The sequence below is a fragment of the Vanellus vanellus genome (genome assembly GCF_965231255.1).
Source record: "Vanellus vanellus genome assembly, chromosome: 2".
Classification (NCBI taxonomy): domain Eukaryota; kingdom Metazoa; phylum Chordata; class Aves; order Charadriiformes; family Charadriidae; genus Vanellus; species Vanellus vanellus.
The window spans coordinates 4,719,243-4,737,154 of record NC_138906.1 but is presented as its reverse complement, the minus strand read 5'-3'; the positions used below and the strand labels follow the sequence as shown (position 1 = coordinate 4,737,154).

Sequence of the window (17,912 nt, the reverse complement as noted above, 5' to 3'; positions counted from 1 at the left end):
GCTGGTGATCTGGTGGTTTGAAGAATCCTAAAACAGTTTGTCAATAATTTGCGCTACTGGTATTTGCAGATTTGGAAAGGGAAAGTGCATAGATTGGGTTTTTTTGTAATTATTCCTTCACAATAGCCACATCTGAGAACGTTGCATATTTTGACACAAAACTGTTTTAGACCTTTATTTTGGCTTTCTTGTTTGCTAAGGGCTTGCCAGATAACTGGTAATCCAAAGTGCACGTTGGATAAGATTAGGGATATGCTGAATCTCAAGGGTATAAATTTCTGTTTACTTCCTCACAAATATTAAAATGTTATTTTTTTCTTGGTGCCCTCTGGCTGAGCTGGTTTTAGTTATTATATCTCTGTTAGCCGGTTTTATGATAATTTGTTCCATTACTTAAAAACCGTAACAAAATACATGACATTTTTGCACTGCAACAGAAACTAAATTCTCATGCAACTATGGGCTGGGCTAGTCCATTTTAGTACCTCTTCCAGCAATGTAGATGTGCATAATCTAAACCTTTTTCGGCCATCCTGTTTTGTCTATTATGTCCAAATGAATGCAGAAACACCAGGTGAATAAACTGTGTGCTAATTTAAAATACCTCTTGAATCTCGCCACGTGTTTTCGGTCTAACAGCTTTGGCATTGAGATTGATGAAGTTACTGTTCCTTCTGGAACTGACCACAGCTGTAGGCGTTCCCTTGCACCCTCCATTTGCAGAGCAGTTGTGGGAGAGTCAGGAATTTTGTACAGGCAGGCAACATCGGCGAGAACAGGCTGTAAGATGCTGAAGGGCCTTTGACACCCTGAGGAAAACAGATTAATGAGATCACACCTATGCATATGTATTTATTTTTCCCTTCCTCCAGGTCATCTGTCTCCCCCCAAACCATGAATGCTATGGGTGGTTTCAACTAAATTTGATAGAAGGACCACCTTCTCAGACAAATTAATTTTCTAACAGTTTCATACGAATGTTTAGACAAAGACAGATTTTGTTAATTCTCTACACAAAAATGAACTTCAACATAAGCTCAAGCCTCGGCAAATGGCAGAGCATCCAAACAGGAGCTATTCTAGGAGACACTAATCCATGTGATCAATGGCTAAAGCCTTCTGATACTGCTCACAAAATTCATCAGCTTTTTTTTTTTTTTTTTTTTTTTTTTTAAATCTAACAGCTAATTCAGGTATATGGCAATTCAGGGTCACTGGCAATTAGGCATGAGATCTTGACAATCAAATGTTCTTATCGTGCCAGATTGGTACTTGATTTGAGCCATGCTCAGCTTCTTGTTCCTCAGTTCTCTCTGTGTCAAACAAGGCCAGCTGCACTGCTCTGTCTTTAAAAGGTGTGGAAAAGATAAAGCCACTAAGGTATACTCAAGAGTGATCATGCCAAAGACAGATGTCTGAGTTATGAGAAGTTTTGTTAATCTCAGTGCAGCACTGTGGAGAAGCACATGCTGGTGAGCTCCCTGAAGATCTCTGCAGGGCAAAGGAGCTCCGTGAGACACCTGGCTTTGAGACCTTCTGAGATCTAACCTGAAAAAATCTTGTTGGGCTCTGTATTTTGTGTATTTTGCAGCTCAAACCATAAACAAAAGCAAAGAATCATAGAATCGTAGAATGGTTTAGGTTGGAAAGGACCTTGAAGATCATCGAGTTCCAACCCCCGTGCCATAGGCAGGGACACCTCCCACCAGCCCAGGTTGCTCCAAGCTCCGTCCAACCTGGCCTTGAACACCTCCAGGGATGGGGCCTCAACAACCTCTCTGGGCAACCTGTTCCAGTGCCTCACCACCCTCAGAGTGAAAAACTTCTTCCTAATGTTTAGTCTGAAACTGCCCTCTTCCAGTATAAAGCCATTCCCCCTTGTCCTATCGCTACATGCCCGAGTAAAAAGTCCTTCCCCAGCTCTCCTGTAGGCTCTCTTTAGGTACTGGAAGGCCGCAATCAGATCTCCCCAGAGCCTTCTCTTCTCCAGGCTGAACAGCCCCAACTCTTTCAGCCTCTCCTCATCAGTTGCATGAGTGAAACACGACTTTATTTCACCAGTTCATTGTACTGAACTGATGCTGTGTGATCAAGCATCCCTCTTCTTCTGACTTTTTCTCACATTTCTTTGTACATAACCAAGTATCTAACTTATTCTCACCCATGAAATCCATATATGTGCACTGACAGTGGATGGCATAGCAGCTGTGGGGCACCCCTGGTTGCTCTTGAAGAACACAGGTGGGGATGGCCACAGTGCCTCCTGATTTTCTAACCCTGGTGTGAAGTCCCACGTAAATCTTCATCTGATGAATGCCTTCATGCTTGCATTGACCTACTGTCATGATTTGGGCAGAACCAGCTACTGGGTAGAACGACAGATGTTCTCTCCTACCTGTCTTCAGAGAGGCGGGAGAGACAGAGAGAGACGAGTTTAGAAGGAACTATAGTACTTTAATGAAATATTAACAATAAAAAGGAAATAATAAAAAATATACAAAACCATGTCAAGCTCCCAGGATGACGATCATGTCACCGGCTGCCACTGAAGAAGTCTTAGACTGGACTCTGTGATGGATGGGAACTGGATTTCAGATCTGGATTCAGGATCAGGATCAAAGTTTAACGAACAGTCAGAGTCCTCCTCAGATGTCGGCCATTGAAGGAAGAGGGCTGACCCTTTGATCCCTCAGCTTTTATACTGAGCATGAGGCAGATGGGATAGAATACCCTCTTGGTCAGTTTTGGGTCACCTGTCCTGTCCATTCCTTCCCTCAGGTGGGACACCTCTACGCTTTTCCATTTCCAACCCTCCAACGGGGCAAATAACCAAGTGAGCTGCCCTGGGGGGTTACAGCAGTAAGTGTGAGCAGAAGCCTCTCTGCATACCATGCCTGGGCATCAGCTATAAACATAGGTCTTACTACTCTGAGAACAAACAATTTTTGAACAATAAGCCATTAATTTCAGTAGTTAGAAGAGGTCCAGCTAAAAAGTAAAGTTACTGAACAAAATTGGTCCCGTTTTAGCTCAAACCAGGATGCATACTTACTCCTCCACTTCACAGGAGAATATTTGTTCTATTTATCCAAATGTTCACTCACTGCTTTTTAATCTTTTGGGGACTTTTTTTTCTATGAATTAAAGGATTAGATGGGGACCAGAAATGACAAGGTTTATTTTGCTTTGGTTTTCACACTGTGACCTATTGGTTACACCATTAATTCTGCGGATATTAAATTGCAGGACACAAAGGTGGAAATTCAACTTCTTTTGCCTTTTTTGTCTATGTATTTTTCCTGTATCTCTGTTAATGAAATCCAAAATAACACCTGGTGGGTGACAATTAATATTGGAGGGACAGGTCATCTTGTACTGAGGTCACCTCCCACTACATGGCCCTGCTTACACAGGGTGTTGAGCAACGTGAAGTGGCGATCTTCCAGCGGTGTTCATGGCTTTGGGAAAAAAAAAAAAAAAAACAACAAACACCAAACAGCTGCAGAAGCTAGAAGGAGCCTTTGAGAAATAACACCGTTAAAATTATGGAAGAATGAAATCCTGAGTTTAATGTAATGTAACAAAAAATAAAGGGAAAGTGACAGGGATGTGTATGAATAATGCTAATCTAGGGAAAAATCTGTTTTCAGTACTGATTGCTTGCATTTTGAGGCAGTGATTTTTATTCAGGGTATTTTTTTTTTTTCATAAGTGAAAATGTGAAATATTTATATCTGTTGTCAAAGTTGTAGCATAGAAATCCCGATCACGGTAATCTTGAGGATCAGACAAATGACAGTTAACGTATATTGGAGTCACCCAGAATAACCCACGAGGGACAATATGAAACAGGTTCCACCAATTTTGCTTTCAAGTCTCTGTTTACCTTAAGTATGACAGCAATTTGCTCTCGTGGCAGAGGAATCTCTTCTCTTTCTCTCTCTTTGGTACGTATTAGACATACAATATTTAAATATGTTAATGTTTTCTTCTAATAGCAGGAAAACCAAAGCAGTCTGAAATACCTGCCCCCATTTCTGACCTTACCTTTCTCTACGGAAAATGAAACCTATTTCTATTAACTTCAATCTGAACCAAATGGCAAGATTACCGCAATTTAATGTTATCATTTCAAGGGCTTCAGAGATATACCTTTTTTTGTTGTATAAGTCATACTACAATCCAGAAATCAGCAGAGCTATGAAAATTTAGACAATTTACCTTACAGGAAATGCTTTGCACATCTTTATTCCATTGCATATATATGGCTGTAGGATGGGCAATAAGGGCCTGAACTCCATGAGAAGTCAAAATAGTATAAACGGTGGAACTGAGTTTTCTGTAACTGGGAATACATTAGCAGAAGAGAAATCAACTTCTTGGAAGGAAAGGGTATGAGCAGGGAGCTGAAAGCAGAGCTGTTAAGGTTAATAACTGAGAAATTCTAGCCACTTCAGGGCCTGGGTAGGCATTCATGTGGGGAAATTCATCTGAACCCGAGCAACAACCTTTTCCGAAGCTTTTGGCTTACTAAGAACAGCAATCAAGGGAAAGACACAGGCATGAACCTTGCGCAAGGCCCCTTTTCTGAGGTGGTGTTGCATGTACTGTGTGGTGCTCAGCAGCCACCACTGTTAACTATAGAGACAAAATTTGGCTTGTACTTCTGGGACGCATACTAGGTCAAGACACATGAAGACGTGTGGGAGTCTACGAAGCCCGAAGATTTCAGAACCAGGTGTCGGTGAGGCTGTGATGTGGTCGTTGTCACAGATGAAGAGATGAAGTAACATTCAACATTTTCAAGCCCAGATACATAACATTGGGCTCTCTTAGTCAACATGCAAGGATCCTATTAAATATGGCCTGCATAAACACCCCAGCAGAACCCTTACCTCTTTCTCCAGGATGACAATTTATTGGCACTTCCACCCATTTAGTAAATTAAATTTGGGTAGAGAGGCTTGAACATATTGGCCAGCGCTTATTGTCTTTAGTGTGGAGCAGTAACCATGTATGCTTGGGCTTTAAAGCCTTTTCTTTTTCCTTTTTCTTTTTTTTTTTTTTTTTTTTTTTGTGACACTGAAAAATTGTCTCCTGTTTAAATATGCAAAAGATTCTGAGTCCTAACTGCCTGCGCATTGCAGTCAGCTGCAAACAGCACAGCTGAAGCATCTGTCACCCTTGGAGAGAGCCCCGGTGCCACCGAGTTCTGCACCAAGAGTGCCCTTGCACCGGCCAGACGAGGTGACTGGCTTAACACTTCAGATGCCTGCTGTATTTTGTTGGGGCTGAGAACGACAGGAGATGTACCATGGGGGTAAAAAAAAAAAAAGCATCCTGAATCTGTCCTTTTTGAGTAGGACATCCCTTATCTGAGCAAATTTCTCTACAGTAGCAGAGCAGAAAATGCTGGAGCGGAATCTGGGTCATGACAAGACTCTGAAAGTGAGACCTGTGGCTTATCTGTCAGGGTCTGAAATGCATCCAAGTCCTGCAGGTTTATTTGGAATGAGGTCACCCTTTAAGGGGGAGATCTGTCCTTAGAAGAAGACCATATCCATCACTGCGCGTTGTCCCTCCTTAAATCGAATCATACCCTGCAGTGATATAGGAATAAAATAAGAATTTGAGAGAGGGTATGCAATCTGGCACTGTGTCTTGTTGTTTTGTTGTTTTCTAGTAATTTTGCAATGTTCTTTTCTAACACAATGTATTTCTCAACTTCTTGAAACCTGCTTGAGGTTCAGCTCATGAAATATAACGCAGTCACTGGTAGGATTTTCTATACAGCTCATGAGCAGTGCGTTTGCGATAAATTCATTGCTGCAAGCATTTTATGCTGCTAGCGGAGCCATTAGCGGATGAGGTTCTGGGTCCCACCTGTCTCCTACCCACGTAACGGTCTCATGGGCAGTCCCTGTGCAGTTTTGCTGTCCTCGCACCAAACGAAGCAAAGCATTCGGATAAGGAGTCCTGCAGGGACAGGAATCCCACTTTTTGCCAGAGAAGGTAGCATTCTTACATCATGGGTCGTAAGAATTTTGAGTTAGGGTTTATAATGACAAAGTATTCTTGATACAGCAACTGGTAAATAACAATATAAGCACATAAAATGTTCCCCTCCCTCCCCCCCCCCCCCAAAAAAAAAAAGAGGAAACTTCAGGAAGGAGAAAGAGGGAGCTGTATGTCTAACACACCTGTAGCTAGGAATGGTCTCAAATGTATCGTTCCATGGCAGCCCAAACTTTTTATACAGTGTGTTACCCTTCCAAAACACTGTCTCTACTTTTGGGGATCCTATCCCACAGCAATGGCAAAAAAAAAAAAAAAAAAAAAAAAAATTAAAAAGCAGGAGTGTTCAGGGTTGGGGAAGATTTACTGGGCTGTAAGAAGGCTATAGTTGCCCCACTGTTGGTAGGTGGCATTGCTGAATATTCTGCCCAGTGCGTGATGGGGACTGGATATTTTGTCACGCACCGCTGGTTCCTATCTCTGCTCCCTCCATATAGCTGCTGTTCTCAGTTCCTCAGGAAACGAATTTACATTGGTGGGTCTGGATTTTTCATAGTGTGTAAAAAGAAAATCCCGGTACGTGTCACACCTCATCTGAGATGTTCTAGAGTTCAACCCTTGGGACTGAAGAAAGGAACTGGGTGTGATTGTGTTTCTGTATCTCTTAAGCTCCTGTGAAAAAGTCAATTACTGCTGTCTGCCTATTGTGGTTCTAACGTGGCTAATACGTGGGTCCCTGCTGATAGTGAGTCTGGGCATGTGCTTGTCTTTTATGGCGTATATGAAAGAAATATGTTTTTATTGTGCCTTTGAAATATCAGGAATGGGCAACTGAGGTCTGAAAATGTACTCTGTCACCTGTTCACTGCATGTTCTTGAGTGGGGCACATCTTAACTTCATTCGAACCACAAGGCATGGTCCTAGTTCAGAGCTGCACGTTCTCAAGTTCTGAAAATATAGGTTATAGAGTGAAAGAAAAAGGCCAAGGCTCCAACTGTAAGTTATTCTTTGTCAATATACATTAGTTGAGGAGCCGACTCCTTTACTTTAACGAGCTAAATACTATACAGCAGGTAATGTGGCTTCATTCAGATTCCCATTCAGTGATGTCTAAGGAGTCTTTAAACAGGTATAATTTTTCAACTTACGAATGCCCAAGGCAGAGATGTTGCATGTGGCTAAATTACTATGAATCACAAACGTACCAAATACTGTCTGCTGCATCAGTGGAGGGAATTGTGTTGGTGGAACTGATCGCCCCTTTGCGATGATTTGTCTACCCAGAACTTAGCTAATCACTATCGTGATATAACGGCACATCACCAGAGATTATGTTTTCTGAGAATTACATTTAAACGTAGCTGTTGAAAAGCTCTTGCCACGTATTTAAAGACTGGTGATTGGCCGTGATTAAATCATGTGCCCAATGACAGTGCGATACTTCTGCTGGCCTACAAAATCTTGGGTGCTTAAGGTGGAAACGCAATGCACAGATAACCGTATCCAAGAAGCAGGGTGGGAATGGGATTCATTAGTGCAATATCTACAGCTCCACAAGTCACCTTGGGCTCTCATTTTTGCTACGAACAAGAAACAAACCCTGACACTGCAAGTCTCTCTCCATAGCATGTTTTTCACCCAGAGAACTTAGGCCTTAAATATTGACCAACACTCAGTGTCCATACCATTATCTGGCTGTGAGAGGATTGTCTACTGATGTTTTTCAGCAGCACAGTCCTAAATATAGAGATAAAGTATCCATCATTAGGCAGACAATCATAATAGGAACCCTATTTCATTAGGTAACCTAATAAAAGTAGCTTCAGTACCATTTTCTGTGGTATAAACCCAGACTGAAAGATTACAGTGGTTAATAATTTTATACAGGCAAATTTTGGAATTTTCTATCACATGGAAAACTCAGTACTTTCAATATCTTTTGTTATCCTACAGGAATATGTTCATAGATCTGGACTTCCACCTCCCTTCCCCCCGCAAACCTCCACACGCCCCCAAGCAGTTTCCATAGATTGCATTACTTTTTTTAAAATTTGATTCCAAAATAGTGAAATATTGCATACCAACATCTTTAAGCAGAGCACAAACTTTCCTTACCCCTGAACTGGATTGCTTGAATGACACCTGGGTTCCTCAACCTACCAGTGCAACATTTGATGTCATATTTTGTATTTGTATCAATGTTAAATGGCTGTGAGCGTGGCCAATGCATGGGAAAGCACAGCTACATCATACATCTTCACATTCATAAGCCGAGACGTCAGAGGAACAAGGCAGCTCATGCGCCGTGGCTTTGCCAGCAATTTCCTTACAGCCATTGCGGCACTTTCCTGCCCGGCAATGTCTACAGCCCAGGGACAATCCAGTCTGGTCATAAATGCCTCTTAAGATGACTCGTTTCTTCCTCTTAAAAATGGTAATTTTGTGGTGGTGGTGGTGTTTTTTTCTGTGTATGGCCTCAGTGGTCATCATTAGGAAGTTTTCCTGCACTGCCCCTCTTCCTTCCTAATGCCCTCCGCTCAGGTCCACATTGGCTCCTCTCACTGCGTTGGGGCTCTGACACACCATTCAGCCTGCTCCCTCCTTCATGAATACGTACTTTATTCCCCTCCTTGAGTTTTTTACAGTGAAACAGTGGTGAAACTCTCCAGAGCTGGGAAGGAGGAAGCGTTTGTCGAGAAAGTTACTCTACACACAGTCTTTTGTGCAGAGATTTGATTCTTTGTGGGATTTGAGTGGGTTTTTTTGGTTGCGGGTGGTTGTTTTTTTGTTGTTTTTTTTTTTTTCCCTCCACTTTGGCACAGTATCTAAACCAATGTCTTTTACCAGTGAAAGGAGAAGGAGGTAAATTGAGAATGAGCTTGAGTACTTCCCATTACCACTGTTGTAATGAGCTCTTTGCCTCCGTTCTTCAGTATTCTCCCCAGTCCTGAAGCCCCTTTGGGGAATATTAGAGTGAGAGCTGCAGCACGACGCGCTTGCTGGGGAGGAGTGAAAGGGAGGAATGTGTGTGATAGTTGAGGGCAAATAGCTTTCATTTAATTAGCAGATTAATTAAAGCTTTCCCCCTTGGGTAGGGTATATGTGTGCGTGTGTGGAGAAAGTGTTGCTGTAGCCTCCTGTAGCTGTTCATCACGCATTTCTGTTCCAAGTGTGACTCAGACGGGGTTTCTATTGAACTTGCTGGGAGCCTGCACAAAACAAATTTCCTGCCTAAGATCTTTTCTCTTCAGGGTTTTCTTTAAATGTAATGAGGTATAAATGGGCAAATAATAACAACGAGTAATAACAAGAACTTGCTTTGCAAATGAATGTGGCATCCGGCAGCACGACAAATGCAGAACTCCTGAAAGCTTCTCTGTTTTCCAAAGTCCCCGCAGTGAGAGAAGTCTTACGCTAGCACAGATTCCCTCAACCTTCTATCAGTGAAACTCACCAAGAGTTTTTCAGTGTGATAAACCACTCTAAGATACTTGATAGCCTTGACTCTGCATACGTGACACAGGTCCTGATGAAAGCAGATTAAATCCGACAGTGTGCTGGGCTGTATTAGCAAGACCATAGCCAGCAGATCCAGGGAAATGATCACACCCTTCTAGTCAGCACCTGCTGGAACACTTCTAGGATACTACATCCAGTTTTAGGCTCCTCGGCATACTAAAGATGTCAATCAACTGGAACAAGGTCAGAGGAGGGACACCAAGAGAGCCTGTGAGAAGAGGATGAGGAAAATGGGCTTGTTTAGCTGATGGAAGGAGAGAGGCTTTCGGGGCAACCTAGTAGCAGCCTTACAGTTCCTACAAGGAGACCATCAAGAAGAAAGAGCCAGGCTCTTCATTGTGGCATGTGTCAGGATAACAGTGAACAGCCTGTGTCAAGAATTGGAGAGTATCCTTGAAAGCAATTGGTGGTGAACTCTGCAAGCCCTACACCACTGATGTCCTGCGGTGGGGCCACACAACCAACTTTTGCCCCAACTAAAAATTCTCAGAGGGGTGAGAATCTTCCCATGAAGTTTCAGTCAGATTTGTAAGGGGGTAGACCCTGATTTGGATGCTTAAATCCCATTGCTCTTGAACACTTTTGAAAATAAGTGGGAGTTGCAGTGTTGGCAGGAGTCTGTCAGCTTTTCAGGCCTAGGATGACCTCTGAGGAATGAAGGAGGAAGACATCTAGCATGCGTTACTGGGGGTTGTACTTCTAGCAGTTTTATCTTTGGGGGAGAAAGTCTCAGGAACAACCAGAGAAAGGCATTTTACGTAATACAATCAGCAATCAGAAAGAGCTACTGCACCTTTAGTTTCACCTCAAGGACATTACGTCTAGTAAGATTTTTAAACGCTTTTCCAATGAGCGGTTGCGTCCCACCAGTACAAGGCTTCGAAAACCGGTGTTTGGTATTGCCTTCTATCAGAGATAGTATAAAGGTACACTTTGGTTTAGCTCAGGATGTCAGTTCCTGGGAAAGTCACCAGCTGTACTGAGAACGCCTCACCACGCTCAAAGAGAGATTTTTCAACTGATCTCCCAGATAAAAAGCCAGTTAAGGCAAACTCAAAAATAGGTTTACCCCACGTTGCATAACACATCTTTTGTCCAGAGTTACCACTTCAGAAGGTATCCACTGAGCGAGGGAAATGTTGATTATGCTGCTGCTATTTTCTAATCTGCAGTGAGACGTGCATCTCTCCAGGAGCCATCAGTGTTAGAAGGTAACCGTATCTTAAATTCATGTAAGCCGGTTTGAAAGGGATCAATGCCTTTTTTTGGCAGTGTGCTGTGTTGATGTTGTTTTTTTTTTAGTGCACAATTTGCTTAAAGCAAGGCATTGAAACTATGCTGCAGATTGTACAGTTGTGGCTTGGTTTGGAGAAGTTTCTAATCGCTTTACCCTTTTATTTTGTCTAAACTGTTTTGAAATTACAGTAGTTTGGGTGCCATTTACACAGGGAGACAAAAATGCAGTCAGGTAACATCATAAGGCCTTCCCAGAGACGACAATTTGTTCAACTCCCAAGCCATTGTTGTGGGTACCGGTAATTATGTAAATCAGTTCTGAAAAAATCCAGATATTCAGAGCTCCTTCCCAAACGTCTATTTTTAACACAATGTTTTGCAGCTGTTTTGACCAGTTGAATCGTTGCTTGATAAGAACAGGGATTAAATCTAGTAATGTTGTTTCCATGACAAAGTTAGCTTCTTTCAGCAATGCTCACATAATAATGTATCTTTTTTTTAAGACCACTTTTTAAAACTGAACATCATAATAGAATTAGTAAAAAGTGTAGTTCAGTATGAAGTGAATGATCTAATATACCTGGTGGATTAAACTCCTCTCTTGCATTAGAGACAGCACAGACTAAAGGTGAGACTCTATTTCATCTCTCTGTTGATGTAAAACACTGTCCATGAGGAATCTAATGACAGTTTTTTGTTGTTGTTTCTTTGCTTTTCTTAATCTGTATTTCTTTATCCCTCTCCTTATTGTCATGGTGCCCAATATAACATATCCTGAATGGAGTGGAAATATTCTCTTTCCTTTTGCAAAAAAAAGAATGAGGGCTTTACAGGCGTAATACAGAAATGCAGAAAAGGAAAGAACAGCCAATGGTACTGAATTGCTCTATTTGATCAGGGCTTTGTAGAAATGAAAATACCAAACGAATCACACAGTTCACTATTACATCTTTGCTATGACTTCAAGGCATATTTTCTGATCCTGGAGTTTCTCAAGAATACTGGTGACTTTTCTCATTTCTATAGATCTACTGACTTGTGTAGTGAAATCACATTTTAAAGCAATTGTGAATATTATGACCGTGAGTAAAATGAGGAGAACAGTATTTTTTTGAATGACGGTATGTGGTCAAAGACACTTTGGGTTTCTCAACTAGAACGTTCTGCGCTGTTGGCCTACAGGATGATTAGTCTGGATAACACCGACACCTTTTTCGGTGCCTGGCTTTGATGTGTTAAAAAATTTCCAGATCCTTCCACCACCCAACTACCTCTCCTCTGCTCAAGTCTTTATCAGTGACTATGAACCCAAGGATAATGTCCCATTCATAGAGAACATCCTGATTTTCCTTTGAGAAGGCCTCGATACCACTGAGGAAATGATTCAAGTGCCGAAACATAAATATCTTTTGCCTTTGGAGATACCCTACGGTGTCCAAAATATCCTGACAAAAGGCAAACATAAAGGCGCACGCAGCCAACAGCAACTGGAGGTCAAGCGAGATACCCTAAGGCACATCAAATGGTCTAGACATCTGTGCTTAGACTTCTCACCTACTCACTTTGGGGATAGCTGTACGTCCATGTTGTATACACAGCGTATAAGTTAGGGCAGATACCTAAGCGTGGTGTCCAGTTTAAATTCATATCCCTTGTTCCTTAGCACAAGCCGTTAGGAAGCATCTTCTTAATGCGGTCCAGTCCTGCTCTCTCAGCTGCCCGCTCCCAGCCTTGCTTTGTGCTTTGTTGCCTTTCCAGAATAGAAATCTTTGGGAAAGGAAGAAGTTGCTCTTGTGGTTACCTTCACCTCGCCTTTCTCCCAGCACTTGATATACTTGAACCAAAACAAGAAGAAAGAGAGCTTATTTAAATTTCCATCTGGAATGATCCAGCAACAAGTGTTTATTTCCATGAGCAGGGAAGTGTTTGGTACCCTTCTGGTCTGCACAATTCCCCCCATGTGGTTCCTTCCCTGGAGCATCCATAGGTTTAAGTAATGTCTTGCTTAAGCACATGACTCTAAAATTTGCTAATTGATTTACACATATAGCTAAGGGCAGGTCCAGACACAGCACAAATGTGTTCAACTGGTTCTCCGCTCAGGTTTATGTACTAACAATGGCTTTCTTAACGGAACGGCTCACAATAAAGCAGCACCTGGAGAGTACGTGTGAGAGAATATACGTAGGTTGTAGCATAATAACGTGATTGCTGTTAATATTACCATAATGTCAAGGGAACAACAAAGAGTTAAATACTACAAGTTACACAGAGCACATGCTGCTTTATCTCTGTGATGGCCACCTTAATAAAAACAAATGAAGAAATATGAAAGCTCTCAATTTGTTGCATAGCTTGTCGTAGGCAGCTGCTTTGGTCTTTTTATGTTTTCTCAAAATTAAACAAACATTGACTGTATTTACTGTCTTCATATCTATACAAATACATGCCTTTTCAAAACTGATGTGAGTCAAACTCCTTCACTCCATTGCGAGTAATAAATTTTTTAAGAAGAATTAATGTCATGCATTTGGTTTCTTGCCTTCTTGATTTTTCTAGCATGTGTCAGAATGTTCTTTAACTGCACATATCACTGATATCTTCCGGGAAACTGAAACCAGACCGTCTCTACTGAACTCAGGAAATTGCAAATGTCCTTGAGGCAAAAGAAATGAAATCAGGAGGCCATGGAGTTCCAGCTTACACTTCCATTTGAATTGTGCTCTGCCGTTCAGTTCTTAAAGACTGACTCGACAGATTAAAGGCTCTACCAGTGCGTAGTTAATGGAGAAACGTGAAACATGTGGATCCTTTCAGGAAAACATGATAACGTTAATGCATCTCTGCATTCAACAGAGAAACCCTTTGTTTTAAACAATCCAAATCTGGTTTTATTTTCTCAGATACGGCATTGCTAATTGACAGGCAGCTTCTCTTCTCTCATCTGGCACTGAGGTTACTGTTTCCTCCCTTTCTTTGTTTTCTATCTCAGTTTCTGGGTTCCCCAATATTCATTTTTTTAAAAAAAATCTGTTGATGAAGAGTGCAGCAAAATGGCATAATGATGGTTATGGGAAGTCACGTCAAAGCATCCTGCCAATAGTGAAAGAGTAAGGAAGGCCACAGGGACGGGTGAGGCACATCCCAGTAGCCTTCTCTCTGTGCCCAGCTGTCTGCATTTCACATTCCTCCTGAGCCGGACTTACTCAGATAAATTGGCTAAATTTAGTCAGTTTAGTCAGATACGTCTCACTTGATGTGCCTCCCCGCGAGGAAAACAATAAAATCTGAGCTTTTAACCTCAGGCTTTCTTTATAATCAGTCGTGGCTTTGATTTAACCTCTACTAAAGAAGACAACGAAAATAAGGATATATCACGTTGTTTTGTCCTTTGACTATAGATTGAACCTAAACCACCTTCTCAAAGGTCTAGGGTTACCTCATAGGATATCAAAAGTTGGGCATGGTGGGTTTCTTAGTGTTTAGTATCCTTTGATGGACTTTGCATACATAGATACACATATATATATATATATGTTTTGAACTCCTCTAACATTTAACATCCACAATATCAAGATGAAAGGGGTTCTGCAGGATAACATTTCCTTTTGCTTATTTGTATTCTGCTTGTGTCGACAATATATATTGTAACTATATTTTTTTTATTATTATTATTATTATACAGCTTTTCTAATCTGCATATACTGAACTGTATAGAAACTGCCACGTTCATGTACTGAGACAACCCCTGGACTCTGTTTTCAGGCCTGGGCAGGGCAACTGTGGAGAGTAAACCAGTATGAGCAGCAGAAGCCTTATTTACTTCCTATTTCCCTTTTATCTTTTTAAAAGATATTCTAAGAACTTGAATGTCAGCCAATGCAATTTTCCCAGTCTTTGGCGAGGTTTAGGGGATGATGTAGCAAAAGCCCTTATGTTCTTGGGAGATCCCAGAGATCTGTGACAATATATATTTTCCAGGACCTTGGGGAGCCCTTAGAACAGAAAAGTGTTTGTTTTGAAGATAAACAAATTTAATATGGTTATGCCTGGTATATCCCACGGGGAAAATAGCTGAAATTTATTACTGGGATCTTGGAGATGAAACTGTGTTAGCGTTAACAGTTCCTACAAATGGTGAGTAACGCTTTCCAGTAGAGGGGCATTAGGAAACCCTCTCTGTCTTTGAAATAGGGGTGGTGGCTTCTAACTGTTACAGGGTCAAAAGCGTGCAAAAGGCTCCATGCCTCCCAGCACACGCAAAAGCACCACCAAACTAGGATTACGCGTGCCTTGGGATTTGCTGTAAGTGTGTACTGAGTGTGTGGTGGTAGTTCGATGCATTAGCGACCCAAACTGTTCACTCCATTCCCTCTATTGGGATGTGAGGGAAGGAGTTGACCGGTGAAGCTGGGGCTCCAAAAATAAACTGAAGCAGATTGAATTCAGGTATTGCTTTCCCTATTTGCTTGTTCTTACTTAGCAGGTAAGGGAAAACAGACGACTTTGCAGGTACATCCTGCTTCCTCTGTAGTGCTCCATCGCCAAGAGTGAAGGAGATGGGATGGCAAATGTGAAAGAGCAAAATTGCTTGCAGAGAACCAGGGTGACCTACCCCATCTTCAACCAGTGCAGTGATTTTCACGGTGCTTTCCACACAGCGTGATTTGAACCTTAGCAGTGCCCCTATAAAATGATCTAATTAAACCTGAGTTTCTATTATTGTATTTCCCCTGAATTGATATACCCTGACCACTTTATACCACAGGAATGAAATCTTGTATTGATTTCTGGGAATGGGTCCCATTCTTACTTTGTTGCTGCTTTGGGATTGCCTATATTCTGTTGGCTGCAATGTTCCTGTTACAGACTCATTTATCTCCTTTTTTTCTATTTTCCTTTTTTTATTTTTTCTTGCAGTGGGCTTAGAGCCTTAAAGTTAGAAAAAAAAAAAAGGAAAAAAAGATTTGGATCAAGTCATCTCAGTTTAATTGGCATTGCATTCTTTTTCTTGGCAAGAAAGCAGACTTTTATTCACTGGGAATAAAGAAGGAAACATTAAGGAATGGACAGGGTGAAAGACTAAGAGAAAGAGCTTTTAATTTAGTTTTGAGTCCTGAGTGAGGTTAATGGATTGTGCAAGACTCATAAGAAACAGTTGGAAGATCAAAGTTAGGCTCAATTGATTTCTGAATTTCTGATTCCTCTTTAAATTAATTCTTTAATTAGAGGTACCTTTGCGTCATGTTTATATAAGGAAAGGAATAAAAAAAAAAAAAGTTAGAAATTACACTTTGACAGGGCAACATAAACTCCCCCCAAAATCTATGAGAATTATAATTCTATAGTTTGACTTTAAGCCTCCTGTAAGGAAAAGGAAAAAAAAAAAAGACAAAAAAATAGCAAGAAAAAAAGAAAAGTTTGTTTTAATTTTCTCTCATCTTCCAAAGATGTTTTTATTTCTTTTAGCTTTTGAAACAGGACCTCAAAACTTACTGATGTTTCCTGATAAACTCACTAGCTATTTTAAATTTGTAATTGTTCTTTCCCCACATTTTTTCCCCACATTTCAGGTTATGGCAACCCATTCCAACTGCATCATTAAAAAGGAGCAAGAGACATGTCTGGAGAAGATACGGAGGGCAGCTGCCCTGAACCCTCTCAATGACTCTTCTCCAGGTGAGTTTCAGCTGGGGATAGATCACGTACATTGAGCTGATGGTTTCTAAACCTTTCCTATCGTGTCTGCGGGGGTTTTTCAGCAATGTCAATGCAAACAGCTTACGGTAAGAGGTGCAATCACTGCAGCTGAATGATCTTAGAGAAACATTATAAGGACAAAAAAATCAATCAACGGGGACGTACCAGAACAATTGCTGGTTATTATCAGGTCAGGAATTTGCTTCTGTACTTTAGGTGATGCAGTGACATATATCTACAAAATTAAACCGGGGGGTGGAAGAAAAAAAAAAAAAAAAAAAAAGGAAAGAAAAAAGAAACAGTGTGCCTGGAAAGGCCTTGATAGTGTTTATGTCTTCTGCTGGTGCAGGTGGCAATAGCTATTGACATAAGACTAAGTGCATCACCAGTCTCTTCTGCAACAGCTCATTCCCCTTCATCAGCTCAGTAATAATTTGTGCCTCTTTCTCACATGATCTGAAGACCTTTGCAAGGGATTAACATTGCGTTGACTGTAATCTTGATGAAGAACACTTGTGCTATTGCTGAGATAAGAAACTGAGGCAGCAACCAAAGAAAATATTAATAGTTTAATATCCTGTCTCATTTCCCACTGACTGCAGCAGGAGCTGCCTATGGCCAACACCAATGAGAGAAGGGCAAAGAATGACAAAGAAACTAATTGGAAATCAGGGTCTATTTCCCGAGTCTTGTCCAAACTGCTTCTACCCTGACTGGAATTGGTAAAACTGCAGAGAAAAGGGGATAAAACACATTGAGTGTGTGATAAAAAATGGGAGATTTCTCTCCCCTTTTCCTCGCCACACGTTTTAGCCCAGAAGAAGGGACAGCAGGATGCAGATCTCTGTGTCACCACAGCATCCTCTGAAGCAAGCCATTCCTGCATTTCAGCTGCTAGGACTATTTCTATCACAGTCCTGCTCTTTATCTCATGCATAAGCTCATTTTTTGTTCTGCTTCTCAGCTTTGGGCAAATGACCTGTGTGCTTTGGAGGAATCGAGGAAAGCGTGTACTTCAGGCAGGTCATTTCAGCCCCAGGGGCGTGTTTTTGAGACCCTCTTTGTGCATTACAGAAGAGCTTCCCAATTCTTCCCTGAACCAGAAGTGGCATAAGTAAGGACAAAAGGGAAAAAAAAAAAAAACAACTTTCTCCTCCCCTAACCCCAGAATGATGTCACAAGCTGACCACGAGCCCTACTTCTTATGATTATGAAACAACTATTATTTGGATTCAAGAATTCACATATTTTTCTAGGTCAAAAGAGACTATTTCAGCTAGTCTTTTCTTTATCACTCAAATCCAGAATAACCCTGGTATTTGGGGGACTATTCAGATGGAAGTCCCATCCCCCCCCAGCCTGTTCCGAATTCAAAGAGCACAGCTCAGAGATAGAGGAGGTCCAGAGCCATTGGAAAGGCTTTTTCATCTCAATGTGATTA

The 17,912-nt window shown here is 41.4% G+C and overlaps 1 protein-coding gene across 3 annotated transcripts in view; it reads left to right on the top strand.

Annotated features, from left to right (window-relative positions):
• The window catches only part of ADCYAP1R1 (ADCYAP receptor type I), a gene marked incomplete at both ends in the record, with an annotated part of 116,079 nt that overhangs the window by 8,329 nt on the left and 89,838 nt on the right, over positions 1-17,912 (top strand). For all 3 annotated transcript variants that reach the window (XM_082480148.1, XM_082480149.1, XM_082480147.1), the window contains one exon: positions 16,345-16,450. In XM_082480148.1, coding sequence (XP_082336274.1) covers positions 16,345-16,450 — 106 coding nt within the window. The remainder of the gene's footprint in view (positions 1-16,344; positions 16,451-17,912) is intronic.